We start from the raw sequence: 16,664 nt of genomic DNA on the forward strand, positions 1-16,664 counted from the left end.
CGTCTACTAGATTTGATTTAATTTCTTTAAACTGAGTTTTTATTAATTTAAGAACTTGGGGACAAAATGATCCCTTCGGGCTTTCTAGGTAGGTATGCTAGGCCAGAATTTCTATAGTGTTAATAAATAAAGCGGTGGAAGACCTTAAACACGATAAGGTGAGAGATTGGAAAAGAAAAGAACAAAATATGTAGAAGCGAATGGAGAAATATTGTTCAACAGATAATTCAGAGTAGTTAAGAATTTTCTATATTTTTAGTTTTGTTTAAAATAATTTTGTAATTAGTTAATTTTATGATTATGTTTTATAAAAATGCCTTAGGTGTGTTATGTGTATAAATAAAAACTAAAGGTATCCGAGGTCTATATTATAGAGTCAAAATCAAAAATATTTTAATATCTTTTATTTCTTCCAAAACGAACATAACTATTACATAGAACCATACAACATGATTAAACAAAATTTATTTTCTCCGGTTAACATATTTATTACTGAAGGCATTTCTTAAGCGTCTGCTAGTGATAAGGTTCCCTGTAACATCATTATCATCAGTAGAAGGAGGTATAAATGCTGGAACTTCATTACCGATATTACCGACGTTTAAGTCATTTTGTTCAAAAGATGTTGGAGTGTCTTTAGGAGCCACTGTTGAGGGAAGAAGAAATGTAGGAAAGGTAGCTGCGATTTATGGTACTGGTAGCCTTTCGTTTGGTTTAATTCCACCCGAGCTTGAAAGAGGAATGAAGTTGGTTGTAGCTTGGGGAAAAGCGGGAGAGGAATTTGAAGGTTGACCAGGAAATCAATTTGGGTAAAATAATGGAGGATAGTAGGATGGAAATCCTACAGGCGATACCAAAGGAAAAGAAGAAGATCAGACAATAAATATTAACAGATAATAGATGGTGTAAAAACAAGAATATAGAATAATTCTAGTAAAACTGAAAGTTCTGTGTAGAAAGAAAAATAGATACCATAATTAATGAGTTGAAATTAAAGGAGATAGAAGAGAAGTTTAAAAACATAGAGGTAAAGTCGTCCTATCAAGAAGTTAAATAGATGGAAAAAGGTTAACAAAGACAATGTAGTTATATAAAAGGCAAAGACGGAAATTTAATTATCAATCCAGTAGAAATAATGACTGAGTAGAAAAAACATTTCAAAGAATTATTATTAAATAGTAAAGTGGAGCACGAATCAGTAGGCAGCAGGGTGGTTGGAGAAGATGAGATAGTTGAAAGGCAGCCTGCAGAGGAGGAGGTGCTGACACTGACAGCAATACAAGAAATGACAAATAACAGAAGTAATGGGAAAAATTATATGCATAGAAATGATCAAGTTTGGTGGAGATCAACTATTATCAACACTAATAGTGCAAGTATGGGAAAAGGAGATAATGCCGACGGATTGATAAGAGACCCTTTGTATAAAAGTCAAGACGAACTAAAGTGTGGTATAATAGAGGTGTAGCCTTACTAGATACTTTATACAAACTCTTAGCAGGAATAATATATATACTATGTTTATAATAAAAGGAACTGGTACCTACTACCGCCTAAAAAGGTGAAATATTTATTGATTTTAGACAAAGCTCCTGCTAATCCCCGTGAAAGTATTCTAAATTCAGAAAATGGCACCTTTAGTTCTATGTTTTTCCAAAAAATACATCGCTTATTAAACCCATGAATCAGTGAATGATTTTGTCAACCAAGTAAGTATATTGCAGTAAGCTTTTAGATGAAGTAGAAAAGTAAAAAAGTAGCGAACAAAACTTTATTCCTTTTTTAACTTACAGATTTGTACACTGTATCTAAATACAATACCTATATAACTACAATGAAACTAAAAACTAAAAGCAGATTCTATCGCCTACTAGAGTTGATTTAATTTCTTTAAACTGAGTTTTTATTAATTTAAGAACTTGGGGCCAAAATGATCCCTTCGGGCTTTCTAGGTAGGTAGGTATGCTAGGCCAGACGTATAGTGTTAATAAATAAAGCGGAGGAAGACCTTAAACAGGGTTGCACCTGGTATACGGACGGGTCTAAAACTGCAGACGGTTCGGGCGCAGGAATATTCTATAGTGGTGGAAATTTCAACATTTCTATTCCACTTGGAGAATGTACCTCTGTATTTCAGGCAGAGATTTTTGCAATCTTGCATTGTGCAAGAGAAAACAACCTGAGGGCATTCGAACTGCAGCGGGTTAACATATGCACAGATAGCCAAGCAGCCATTGGGGCTCTTTTAAGCCCTAAGGTGAACTCTAGGCTGGTGTTGGAATGTCGACAAGAACTTGATAGACTGGCACAACATAACAGTGTTATATAGGTATGGGTTCCAGGTCATCGGGGCATATACGGCAATGAAAGAGCTGATGCACTTGCCAAGAGAGCATCAGCTACAAAATACCTGGGTCCAGAGCCAGCCGTGGGAGTGCCAAAAACACCGTCCGCGAACGAAAAAAAGCCTGGATCCGAAGCCAACACAACTCACACTGGGAGAGTGTACCCGGTCAAACACATGGCAAGATGTATATCGGACGGATATGTGCTAGTAGAGCTGAGTTACTGCTGAAAACAAGCAGGAATCAGCTCAGAGTCATAAGGGTCACCTGCATACAATGGGGCTGTTTCATGGAGACTTGATCTGCAGACTCTGTAACAGAGAACCTGAAATAGTCAACCATATTTTGCATGACTGTGAGGCATTGGATCGGAGGCGGCAAACACTTTTCGGAGACATCGAAATGACTCCAAATTTATATGGCACCCACCCACTAGACCTGTACAAGCTGGTACAGGGTTCCAGAATTCTGGAATGGGTTTCATAAACAATGGACGATGTACAATAAGCCAAGTGGCTGCAGTACAACCGGTTCACAACAGACGGCTTCCAGGAAAAAAAAAGACCTTAAACACGATAAGGTGAGAGATTGATAAAGAAAAGAACAAAATAGAAGCGAACGGAGAAATATTGTTCAACAGATAATTCAGAGTAGTTAAGAATGTTCTATATTTTTAGTTTTTTTTAAAATCATTTTGTAGTTAGTTAATTTTATGATTATGTCTTATAAAAATGACTTAGGTGTGTTGTCTATAAATAAAAACTAAAGGTATCCGAGGTCTATATTATAGAGTCAAAATCAAAAATATTTTAATACCTTTTATTTGTTCCAAAACGAACATAACTATTACATAGAACCATACAATAAAATTAAACAAAATTTATTTTCTCCAGTTAACATATTTATTACTAAAGGCATTTCTTAAGCGTCTGCTAGTGATAAGGTTCCCTGTAACATCATTATCATCAGTAGAAGGAGGTATAAATGCTGGAACTTCATTACCGACATTACCGACGTTTAAGTCATTTTGTTCAAAAGATGTTTGAGTGTCTGGAGGAGCCACTGTTGAGGGAAGAAGAGATGGAGGTAAGGTAGCTGGTATTTGTGGTACTGGTGGCATTCCATTTGGTCTAATTCCACCCGAGCTTGAAGGAGGAACGGAGTTTGGAGTTTGAGGAGAAGCTGGAGGAGAGTTTGGAGCTCGACCAGGAAACCGATTCGGGTAATATGATGGAGGATAGTAGGATGGAAATCCTGGTGATTGTGGGAAGCCTCTACCTGCAGGAAATTGTGGAAAACCTCTACCTGCTGCAAATCCTGGGGACTGTGGAAAGTAAGATGGTTGAAATCCTCTAAATCCTGTATTAAACCCTTGGGGGTTAAATGGAGAGGGTTGGCCTCCGGGTATTGAGTTAATAAATCCACATGCACCTCTTGCCGCAGTTTGAACCTTGTTCCCTATTTCATTGATTTTTCTACTCTGAAACAATATTTCACGTTTTTAGTTATGATTAAAATTTTGACACAATATTAAAATATAGGAAAACGACTTAATACTTAATATTACCACTTAAATATACTGTGAAATATACAGGGTGTTCCAAAAAATAGTGGTATTTTAAAGTTATATTTTTTCTTATAGAACACCTTATATTTGATAACATTTTTAATTGTCCTCAAAACATTATCTATACTTTTATGGAGGTTCCCTAAACATCAATATAGAACCTAGGTGACCAGGTTTTGATTTATTTGATATTTATAAAAATGTAAGGTTTAAAAAAACAGATATCTACACATCTAATATTTAGGGAAAATTTGTTGTTGAGCCATCATAAAACAGTATTTCTCTATTTAAGCAGATATTCATTATAAAGATTTTTTACAGGGTAGTTAAAATATTAGTTTATTATATTAGCACATTCAGTAAGCTAAGTCAATTTGTTTCAGGATAAAATAATAATCAAATTTTTTATTTAAAATAAGTACGTTATTTGCAGCTTAACTATGTGCTAAGAGAACAATCTTATATTATAACCACCCTGTTAAAATACGACAAAAATAGTCTTTTATTAAGGTAGAAAATAATGGGTAACCTATTCATAGATTCGCAGATATTTATTATTTTGTAAAACCTTACATTTTTAGAAAAATCGAAACAAATCAAAATACCCATATACAGGGTGTCCAGAAACTCTACCGACAAACGAAGACAGGAGATTCCTCAGATAATTTTAAGATAATTTAACCCAATTCACCTAGTCCGAAAATGCTTCCTAAGGGAGCTAGAGCTCTTTGAAGATGGCGTCATGTAATTAGTTTTTCTTAAATACCTCCAGAACGCTTCTATTTAGAAAAACGAAAATTGGTATACATATTTACTTTCCAGAAATGAATCGATTCCATCCATTGCGAATTTCTAGTACAACTCATAGGAGTCCGTTTTGGGTAGGGCAACAGTTATTTTATCGCCTAACTTTTTTGTCTTTAATTTTTAAGCATTTTTGACTCTGAATTATTTAATTATGAGTTATTCTAGTACTAAAAGGTACTCTTAGTTTAAGTCGATAGGATACACCGTTTGCTAGAAAAATCGATTTGAAAATTTTTCGTTTCTTGAATTAAAAAAAAAAGATACAAAAAAAACTATTTAGAAAGATGAAAACTGGTACATTTATTTATATTCCAGAGATTAATCGATTTAATTAATGGCGAATTTCTAGTACCGGTCATAGGCGTCCGTTTTGGGTAGGTCAACAGTTATTTTATAGCATACCTTTATTGTCTTTAATTTTTAAGTATTTTTGACACTAGATTATTCAATTATGAGATATTCGAGTACTAAAAGTTACTCTTGCTTTAAGTTGGTAAAATACATCGGTTTCTTTTTAATTTTTTAACTTTTTTTTTTCAAATTCCCAAAACTAAAAACTTTCAAATCGATTTTTCTAGAAAACGGTGTATCCTATCGACTTAAAGTAAGAGTACCGTTTAGTACTAGAATACCTCACAATTTAATAATCCAGTATCAGAAATGCTTAAAAGTTGAAGAGAAAAAAGTTATGCGATAAAATAACCGTTGCCCTACCCAAAACGTACGCCTATGACCGGTACTAGAAATTCGCAATGGATGGAATCGATTCATTTCAGGAAAGTAAATATGTATACCAATTTTCGTTTTTCTAAATAGAAGCGTTCTGGAGGTATTTAAGAAAAACTAATTACATGGCGCCATCTTCAAAGAGCTCTAGCTCCCTTAGGAAGCATTTTCGGACTAGGTGAATTGGTTAAATTGTCATAAAATTATCTGAGGAATCTCCTGTCTTCGTTTGCCGGTAGAGTTTCTGGACACCCTGTATAAATATAGGAAACCTTTATAAAAGTATAGCTTATTAAAAAAAAAACAATTAAAAAATGTCAAACATAGGGTGTTCCCTAAGAAAAAATGTGACTTTGATATACCACTCTTTTACGGGTACCCTTTTTAATTTACATTATATTTTAGAATGTAGTGATAATGGCCCTGTATGTTTCTATGAAGAAAAGACTTGAAAAGTCGTTTTCCGTGAAGAGATGGCCGCGTATAGGGTGGGTGGTCATGTAGAAATAATAGATCCAATAAAAAAAATAATAATGGAAATTATTGAAAAGGTTAAGTGGGTAGGCGCAGAAACCTGATCCAATGCTATGTAAATGCATTAATTTTTTTCGAATGTTGGGAAACTTTTTTCCAGGAAAACCTGGAAAGTTTTTTAAAAAATTTAAACGCATAATGAAGGACTACTTTATTACTGAGGTCTAAAAGTTCCTTAGAATTAACAAAGAGTTCTTTTGAATGAAATATTTGAAATTAAAATCACACTAAATTTCCTCTTTTTTTTTCTTCCCTGTAACTTATTAAAATAAATAAAATAGAAGTTTTCAGGTACTTTTGGCCCTCGGCAATAATGTAATCATAATCATAAATTCTGCGTTTAAATTTTTCAAAAATATTTATTAGTTTTCTCAGGATTCGAAAAAAATGAATGCATTTAAATAACGTTACACCAAGATTTTGCGCATACTCCCTTAATTATAAAATAGAAAAGCTCAATGAAAAGAGCTTAAGAAGATTATATCAAAAACGACTAGCAGATGGTGACAACCAAACGAAGACGTAGAAAAAAGATGTAACGGAAAAAGGGGGTTAAAAATATATGGTGGATGGGGGAAGTAAAAAGTAAAGAAAAGAAATCCTACCTAAAATGGATACGTACGAAAACCAACGATGATAGTCAGGATTAAATAGGGAAAAAATATCTGGAAAAAAGGTGGAGAAGAAAAAATATAATGGTGTGACTATTTGGAACATAAAAATTCTTAATAAGACAGATCAGGAAATATAAAAGGAGATGACAGAACATCAAATAGCTACGCCATGCAGAAAACAAAGAGGAAAGATAAAGGACAAACAATGGGAGATCCAGGTACAAAATGATTCAAGTGTGTACGTTTCGAATCCTGAGAAACCTGATTAGTATTTTTGAAAAATTTAAATACTGAATGAAAGTTTACATTAATACTGAGGGCCGAAAGTCCCTAAAAACCTCTATAATGTTTATTAGAATAAGTTACAGGGGTGAAAATAAAAGAGAAAATTGAATGTAATTTTTAATTTCCAATATCTTATTCAAAAGAACATTCGTTTATTTTAAGGGATTTTCAGCCCTCGATAATAATGTAATCTTTCAATATGCGTTTAAATTTTTCGAAAAAATATTTTAACTATTTTTTTCAGCACTAAAAAAATGAATGCGTTTAAAAATCATTGAAAAAAATTTTGCGACTACGCTCTTAACGGAAACAATACAATGTGAAAAAGAGACTACGTCAGGGAGATGTCCTGACATGTATATTTTTAACATCATGCTCGAAAAAATGCAATAATATTTATACTAAGGAATAATAATAATTATAAAATTGTGCAAATTGGCGTTTGCAGATGATATTAAAATAATTGCAAGGTCAAAGAAATTAGTGGTAAATGCATTCAATTAAATAGAACCAGCTGCATAAAATAGTGATCTTAAATCAATCAGGGCAAAATAAAATATAATATGCATGCAAGTAAAAACGAATAAATAAGGCTGCAAAATCTAATAATGGGATAATACAATATTGAGGAGGTAAGGTTTAAGTTTTTTTTTCAGATTATTAAATATCAAAAAAAGATGTATTAATAAAAAAGTACAGTTTTTATAACAAATTATTTATATAAAAATAATTTCTTATAAAAAACAAATAGTGTTAATTATTTATAAAGAAAACTAACTCGTCTAGGAAAACAAAACACCTAAAATATATAAAAAATGGAAATAGGATGTCTTCCTTATAAGAAAATAAAAGAAATAATATACAGTGAGGACGTTTGAGTTAAAATAAATTCATTTTCTCGAGAATGGGCGAATTTAGAGAGAAATCCCAAAACAGGTCGATTTTTATTTTTAAATTATGATTTTTTGGCATATATATCATACTAGTCACGTCATCCATCTGAGTGTGATGACGTAATCGATGATTTCTTTAAATTAATGAGAACAGTGGTCGTGTGATAGCTCATTCGAAAGGTTATTCAATGCTCTATCCACGAATATAAACAATAACTTAATTATTTATAGAGTGTGCCCAAAAAATTTTTTTTGGATTTAATTAATTGAGACAAAAAGAAGAATGTAAATAATTTATTTAATTCAAAATACATTTTACTTATGTCCGAAAACAGGAAAAAATGTCTATTTCATAAACAAATATTGTTTTTCGTTTAAATTCAATATTAAAACTGCCACCCACCTGCCTCTTAGCAGTTTGAACATTTAATTTAAGAGAAAAGCAATGTTTATTTTTCAAATTAACATTTTTCTCCGTTTTCTGACAGCAGTAAAATGTGTTTTGCATTAAACAAATTACATACATTCTTCTTTTTGTCTCAATTAATGTAATTTAAAAATTTTTTGGGCGCCCTGTATAAATAATTATGCTAATGTTTATATTAGTGAATAGACAATTGAATATCCTTTCGAATAAGCTATCACACGACCCCTATTCTCATTTAAAAAATCATTGATTACGTCATCACGCCCAGATGGATGACGTCACTAGTATGATATATGTGCCAAAAAATCATAATTTAAAAATAGAAATCGACCTTTTTCGGGATTTATTTTTAGAGTCGCCCATTCTCGAGAAAACGAAGTTATTCCAACTCAAACGTCCTCACTGTAGAAAAAAAAGGAGACAAAATTTTATAAGGTATTATCAGGGGTGAGACATATAGAAAAAAAAAGGAGACAAAATGATATAAAAATTTACTATCAGGGGTGAGACAAAAAAAACTTCTTGTAAATGTGTTTGTATAAAATAACATATTTTCCTATGCATATGCATAAATCAAAAGAAACGAATGCTTTTATAAAATAAGTAGACAAAATCCGTTGATCGAAGAATAAAAGCGTCTTTGCTTTTGATCTAAATTGTTTGTTTTAATAAATAGAATCAAAAGAAACATAAAACTCAAAAAAGTAGTAAAACTAAAAACTATGATCAGGTATATCACTTTCCTCAAGAGGTATCTGGAAAGACGTAAGCAATCCAAATATAAGAAGTAGCAAATTCTACTTTTAAATTAGAAATTTGAATACAGATACATTAAACGGGGAAATTTTAACCCTACACCATTGTATGGTAGAAGGGATATGATTATAAATAAAATTAATAAAAAATAATAAGGAAATTCTACGTAAATTTTAAGAATGACACAAGAAGAGTATAAAAATGCTTTATTTTATAGTGAAAAATAATGTATGCAATGTACCTACTATACAAATATAAACAATTGTATAATACAGAAATTTACGAGCAACATAGCGAACCAACTCTAGCACAATACACTAAACGGCAGAGATTACGGTGGGCAGGGCACGTGGTCCGCATGCATGAGAACAGAATCCCCAGAAAATTGCTAAATGCAAGAATGCAGGGAAAAAGACCTGTTGGAAGACCTAAAAAGAGATGAGAAGACAAAGTCGATGAGGATGCCAGGAACTTCCTGGGAACGCGTTCATGGAAAAGAACAGCGGTAAATCAAAATGATTGGAGAAGCTTGTTGAAGGAGGCCAAGGCTCGGTTTGGGCTGTAGTGCAATTGGATGGATGGATGGACCTACTATACAAATATGTTAGGTGAAAAATTAAGACTTAAACATTCGCAACATAAGACAACATTCGTAACAGAGAAGAAGACCGATTTTACTCAAATAACTTACCACTTTCTATGCGTAAGAAGGGAAGAAACGGAGAACCTGATAGTACGTTCTTTTAAGATAAAATATTGCAAAACCTCTAAATTTTAAAGAACCACTTGGATTGACATGAAATTTGGCATACACGTAGTTAACAAGTCATAGAAAAAAAGTGATATTGTGCCGATGTGCGATTTTGCCCTAGGGGTGCGTTTCACCCCCTTTTGTGGGTGAAAAATATATGTTCGAAATGAGTCCGGAAATGGATAAAATGATTAATTCTAAGCAACTTTTGTTCTATAAAGTTTTTTCACCAAGTTAATACTTTCCAGTTATTTGCGAGTGAATATGTTAATTTTTCTACAAAATAACCACGTTTTCAGACGGTTTTCACAAATAAACTCAAAAAGTAAGTATTTGGTCGAAAAAAAATTCTTACCAAAAATATAGCACGTAAAAAAGTGAAAATCATGGTGTATATATAGGGTGAGGCAGATAACTGGCCTATTAGAAATATCTCGAGAACTAAAGGCAACAGAATTATGAAAATTGGAATAAGGGGGTTTTGAAGGATGATCTATTAAATGAAAATATTTTCAGCTCTTTGCAACTTCGGGTTATACCGGAAGTTGCTTATAACTTCGTTTTTTTTTAATGGGACACCCTGTATATTTTTACATTTTTGGATTCTCTTCGATGTCTTCTTTCTTAAAATATCAGGTTTTGTAATATTATACAGGGTATTTTAAAAGATAATTACGTTTTTTTATTAATTTCGTAGCAATATTCACACCCTGTAGAATTGTAGTAGTTTGACATCTAAAACTCTACTTACGTTCAAATGATTTTTAATATACTCTGCTATTGTTAAGAATCATTAGTATAGCTAAATTTTTTATTTTAGTATACAGGGTTGGTCGAAACTCGGAATGAGTATTTTATGAGTTTTCTTAAATGGAACACCCTGTATTTTTGTATTGTAGTGAAATAACATTTTATAGCACTTTTTTATTTCTTAAGCATTCCCTATACCTATCTGCTTTAATTTGTGAGCTATTGGTGATTCAAGCTAAACATTAATTGCAACAAAAAATACGTAAAATTTTATTAGGTTGGCCGTGAAAATACTCAATCCCAAATAATTTTTCAGAAATAAATACATATTAATCCAGACTGGTCCTTAAAATTACCAATAATGGTTTAGCTATCGAAATACCTACTTAGTTAAGATTGTTGGTGCGATTAAGAATTAAGCACAAATTAAAGCAGTTAGGTATAGGGAATGCTTAAGAAATAAAAAAGTACCACAAAATATTATTTCATTACAGTACTAAAATACAGGGTGTTCCATTTAAGAAAACTCAGAAAATACTCATTCCGAGTTTCGACCAACCCTGTATACTAAAATTAAAAATTTAGCCATACTAATGATTCTTAACAATAGTAGAGTATATTAAAAATCATTTGAACGTAAGTAGAGTTTTAGATGTCAAACTACTACAATTCTACAGGGTGTTAATTTTGCTACGAAATTAATAAAAAAACGTAATTATCTTTTAAAATACCCTGTATAATATTACAAAACCTCATATTTTAAGAAAGAAGACATCGAAGAGAATCCAAGCATGTAAAAATATACAGGGTGTCCTATTAAAAAAAACGAAGTTACAAGCAACTTCCGGTATAACCGGAAGTTATAAGCAACTTCCGGTATAACCGGAAGTTTACAAAAGGGACCTACTTTATGTTGAGCGTAACTGGCTTATATTTGATGCTAGAATTTTTTTTTATAAAACAGAAATAAAGCTTTTTTTAAGCACTTTAAAAAAGTTTTAATGTGTTCTACCCAAAAATGCTTCATTATTTGGATATTTCACATTGAATTATTCTATTTGGAAATTTTCGAATGTGAACCTATTTTTCATTAGCTATAACTCTGCTCTTACTAGGTATAGATACCTAATATATACACCGTTGTTTCACTTTTTTATAGGCTATAGTTTTGCTAAGAATATTTTTTTCGACAAAATGCTTACGTTTTGAATTATTTGCCAACAACCGTCTAAAAACGTAGTTATTTTGTTGAAAAATGAACATATTCACTTGCAAATAACTCGAAAAGTATTGATTTGGTGAAAAAACTCTATAGAAAAAAAGTTGCTTAAAATTAGTCAGTTTTTCCATTTCGAGACATCTTGGGCATATATTTTTTCACCCCCGAGATGGGGTGAAAGTCACCCCCAGCGCAAAAGCACACATCGGCACCGTATCACTTTTTTTCTTTGATATGTTAGCTATGCGTATGCCAAGTTTCATGTCAATCCAAGCGGTTCTTTAAAATTTACAGCAAAAACCGTGAAAGACGTACTATGATTCTGGAACAGGAGACAATTGAAAGCTGGAATAAATATGCATATCTGGGAATAAAACTAACGAGCACAGGACGAAACAAAGAAGATATTAAAGAAAAAATAGTAAAACGAGGACAGGTGATAGGAGCCCACATTCGGTACTGTGGCAAAAAAATAAAAGTACATAAAATAAAAAGCGAATTTACAACACCTAAGGAGCTGAAGTCTGGCAATTAACCAAGAAGTACTTACAACTAGCTAAATTACTAACCATTGAGATTGATTTTTAGGGAGGTCGACAAGAATAAGACTAGAACACAATTAGTCGAGGAAATGAAGCATTTTGGCTCGAAATTTGTTCTTCCAGCATGGATTTACTTGAAATTTTCAAAGAAGGTAGGGAATAGTCCAAGGATCATTTTCTATATCATGCCGCTGTACGCTAAAACCTTGGGGGGTGGTTGCCACCCCATCTCGAGGGTGGGAATTTTTATTACATTTTAACCATGTAAATCGATGACAAAAGTAATTCTAAGAAAAAAATGTTTTTTACATTTTCTTCGTAAAACTAATATTTTTCGAGTTATTGGCGCTTGAAAGTAATAGTATTTCGTTGAAAAAATCGACTTTTTTAGAGGGTTTTTTGAGAATACCTCGAAAAATATGCATTTAATCAAAAAAAAACTGTAGATAACAAAATTGTATCTTTTAGTAACACAAACTAAATTCTTTTTCTATAATATCTTTAATACCAATACAAACCGAGATACGCATGTTAAAAGTTAGCTTTCCTCGTCAAATGCATAATTTTAAATATTCAAAGCCAAATAACGGGAAAAACTTTGCATTTTTCGAGGAAAACTTAAATCATATTTTTTCAAGTATATAATTAAACCTTTCACAGAATAATAACAAAAAATTTCTAACATGAAAATAGAGCGACTAATGATCAAGAAAAGGTCGGTACCTGCTATTCTCTACGAAAAAATCAGTGAAAATAACCCCCTAACTACCCTCCTAATTAAAAGGTGGTCTTCGCCTTTCTGTAATTACTTGTATATTTATATTGTCAATACACCCAAGAAGTTTGACCTATCTAAAAGGTCTAATTTTAGAAAAATTGGAGTTTAAAAGAAAAAAGATTTTTTGCAATTTCGTATTTTTCACCTTTTACTTCAAAATATCTCCGAAAATACTGGAGATACGAAAAAAATGATATATTTAGGTACTACGAAATTGTAGCGTTTTCAATAACTGAAATTATAGTGTGCATACATTTTCATTGCAGTAAACAGTAAGCGAGATATAGCTGTTTAAAACCTCTATTTACGAGCAAACAACCCCTTATTCGAGTCCTTTAAACCCACCCCAAATAGAAACTAAGGGATCTAACGGAATTTAATTTACAAAGTCTTATAGCCCTTCAAAAATTCTACAAAATCTTGTTTGAAAAAACTTTTTATCGCCAAAAATGAAGGAACTATATTTATAAAACGAATTTTTTTCGAAATATTCGAATAGTCTGCTTATGGAACATTTTCAATGCATGTATAATACCACAGAACTGGTTCGTATACTGGAAGATGACTTAAAAGCTATTTGTATTTGTACTTCTACATATTTGTAAATTCGTATTTTTGTGTAAATAAATGTTTTTTAATTTTTTAATTCTCCTTTTTTTCTGTACAGATCTATTAAATTATCTACTTATAAAAATTGTAATGTTCTTAAGAGTGGTTTTTAAGCGTTGAAATATTATATCCTAAAGCATAAAACAATCATTATTTTTAGCCAATCAAAACCAAATTTTACCCATATTAAAGTTTACAATGTTTTTATATAATTTTTGAAAATAAGGGGTAGTGTACACCCCTAAAAATAATCGACGCCCTTGAGCATGTTATAGAATGTGAAGTACAGGGCGAGATGATCCTAACCCCAAATTTTTATGTAAATCGATGCAAGCCGAAATTATTCTTTTAGGATAAGTAATATTTTATATATAGCTCCAACAACGGTGGTTGTAAGGGTTGAAATATTATGATAGTATATCTTAAAGCATAAAACAATCATTATGTAACTAATAAAAACCACGTTTACAATATTAAAGTTTAAAATGTTATTTTATAATTTTTTAGTAGTTTTTTTAGGGGTAGTTTTCACCCTTCAAAAGCCAAAAGCGTACAACGTTTCAATATAGAAAATGAACTAGAAAGTGAAATGAGCCTAATCCCAAATTTTTGTACAAATCGATGCTGGACGAAAAAATGGCGAGGTTTTGCCATTTTTTCAGCTTCATTTCCTAGACTAAATAAGAAACGACGATATTAGACAACAAATGGGAAAAGAAAGAACAATCATAGATTATATGGAAAGACAACAGCTAGTATGGTACGAACACGTAAGACGAATGGAGGAAAGAAGAATCCCAAAAAAATGTTAGAATGGACCCCCCCCCCCCCCAGAAAAACGCTAAGGAGGAAGATCAGCAACCACATGGATAAAGGGCATCTCCAAGTAATGTCGGAAATAAATTTAAGATAAGAGGACTGCTACAATAGAAATGAGTGACGATTAGGAACGAAAAAGCGTATAATAATGGTTTAACATAAATGTAATGAAATACTTACCACTTCATCCCAATTCACCGCAGGTGCAGCACAGCAATACCCCACAATGCCTAGGAACAACAGGAATTTAAAAGAAGCCATAATCTCTAGGAAAATTTCTTTTAATGAATGGACAATTCAAAATGATATCTGTATTTATATGGCTTGTATTTGATATAGTAGAAATATTTCAAAACATCACGGAAACCGGCGGTTTACTTGACGGAAAATACGAATGGTTGACTGGACCTAAACTTCTCTTTGTTGGGCCGAAAAATTCCACCGCATTAATTATAAATTCATAACACATTCTCCTTTCTTTTCGTCGCATTTATTTTTGTACAAATTAACAGAATATGAGTAATTTTGTATATACCGGGTGTTTCCATGAATCTAAAAATGAAAAAGCTAGTTTTCAATGGTTTTCAAAAATCCATATAATGTCGGCTAACATGACCTAACATTCATCTTGGCCGTAGGGTGGGGGCAAATCTTTGAAATCTTAAATAAAAACCATCTTTTTTGTTGCCTATTTGGATTTCTTCACGTGCACATATAAGTAAGTTTTATTGGAGGCGAGTTTTCGAATTTTTGACAAACGTTCTTCTTCTTCTACGGCACTACAGCCCCAATTGAGCCTTGGCTTCCTTTATTTTTAGCCTTCACCCTTGTTTGTCTGTGGTTGCTCTTCTCCGTACACGGACTCCTAAAAGAGCTTGTGCGTCGTTGTTTACTGTATCTTACTTGTTGATAAATGGTGCTAAAATATCTGGGACACGTAATGAGGGGACAGCGATATGAAATGCTAAGAATGATAATACGGGGAAAGATAAGAGGCGGAAGGAGTATTGAAAGAAGTAGAGTGTCATGGTTAAACAATTTAAGGGACTAGTAATGATGATAGACCGGAAGAACTGGAGACTTTAGATGAACGTGAAGGACCAGAAATACTAAAATCAGAAATACTACATGCTATAAAATTGGCAAAAAACAAGAAAGCCGTTGGTCCTGATAACATACCTACAAAAATGTTAAAGCTTATAAATGAAGAAAACATTGAAATACTGGTCAAACTTTTCAATGATGTTTATTCGACTGGTGATATCGCTCAAGATTGGTTACAGTCCGAATTCATAACCCTGCCAAAGAACAACGTCCGAAAAACTGTAGCGATTATAGAATGATAAGCCTTGAGAGCCAAACTTTGAAAATCTTTCTACGTATCATCCACAGTAGATTCAAAGATATATGTGATGAAGACCAGGATGAAACATAATTTGGCTTCAGAAATGGACTGGGAACTCTTTGCACTAAATGTATTATTGCAGAAATGCCGAGATCAAAGGAAGTACGTCTTTGCTGTATTTATTGACTATGAGAAGGCCTTTGATCGAGTACAACATCACAAATTAATTAAAATATTAAAGAAAGAAGGAGTTGATAGTCAAGATGTATGAATCATAGAAAAATTATACTGGCGACAAACAGCGACGGCTTGCATAAATGGAAAATCAACAGAAATATGGAAAATACAAAGAGGTGTCAGACAGGGTTGTATACTGTCCCCACTGTTATTTAATTTATATTCAGATAGAATATTTAAGGAAGCGCTGCATAATTTGGAATGGGGTGTGAAAGTTAATGGAATTCTGCTAAATACAATCAGATATGCAGAAGATACAGTTATTTTAAGTGAGGATATGAATGGATTACAACACCTTTTAAATGCCATTGACACAGTGGGAAGAGAGTTTGGCCTACACATAAACTGCTCAAAAACACAATACATGGTATTTAGGCGTTTGGCCAATCAAGATTCACGGTTATATGTTGATGATCATATAATTCAAAGACTACCCAGTTTTAAATATCTTGGTTGTAATATTACTGAACAACTAGATCCAGATAAACAGATAAAATGTAGAATCGAGATAGCCAGAATCGAGATAGCCCGCACGACATTTTTAAAAATGAGGTCATTCTTCCGTAATGAAAACTTTCAACTTCAACTTCGAAAGCGCATGATTAAATGTTACATTTGGTCAGTCCACTTGTATGGTGTCGAAGCATGGACATTAAAAAT

At 32.3% G+C, this 16,664-nt stretch overlaps 1 protein-coding gene across 2 annotated transcripts; it reads right to left on the reverse strand.

Moving 5' to 3' along the window:
- Positions 1–449: 449 nt before the first annotated feature.
- On the reverse strand, positions 450–14,846 carry LOC114338781 (uncharacterized). Of its 2 annotated transcripts, XM_050656386.1 has the most exons (3): positions 14,603–14,846; positions 3,289–3,825; positions 450–527 (listed from the first exon to the last, which is right to left on the reverse strand). In XM_050656386.1, exons 1-3 carry the CDS (start codon positions 14,681–14,683, stop codon positions 465–467), a joined length of 681 nt encoding a protein of 226 aa, XP_050512343.1. In that variant the 5' UTR covers positions 14,684–14,846; the 3' UTR covers positions 450–464. The 2 variants fall into 2 exon arrangements, with proteins under 2 accessions (XP_050512343.1, XP_028145193.1); XM_028289392.1 differs by lacking the exon at positions 450–527 and having other exon boundaries at positions 3,151–3,825.
- Between the last annotated feature and the right edge of the window lie 1,818 nt (positions 14,847–16,664).

Source organism: Diabrotica virgifera, chromosome 7, assembly GCF_917563875.1.
Source record: "Diabrotica virgifera virgifera chromosome 7, PGI_DIABVI_V3a".
Lineage (NCBI taxonomy): Eukaryota > Metazoa > Arthropoda > Insecta > Coleoptera > Chrysomelidae > Diabrotica > Diabrotica virgifera.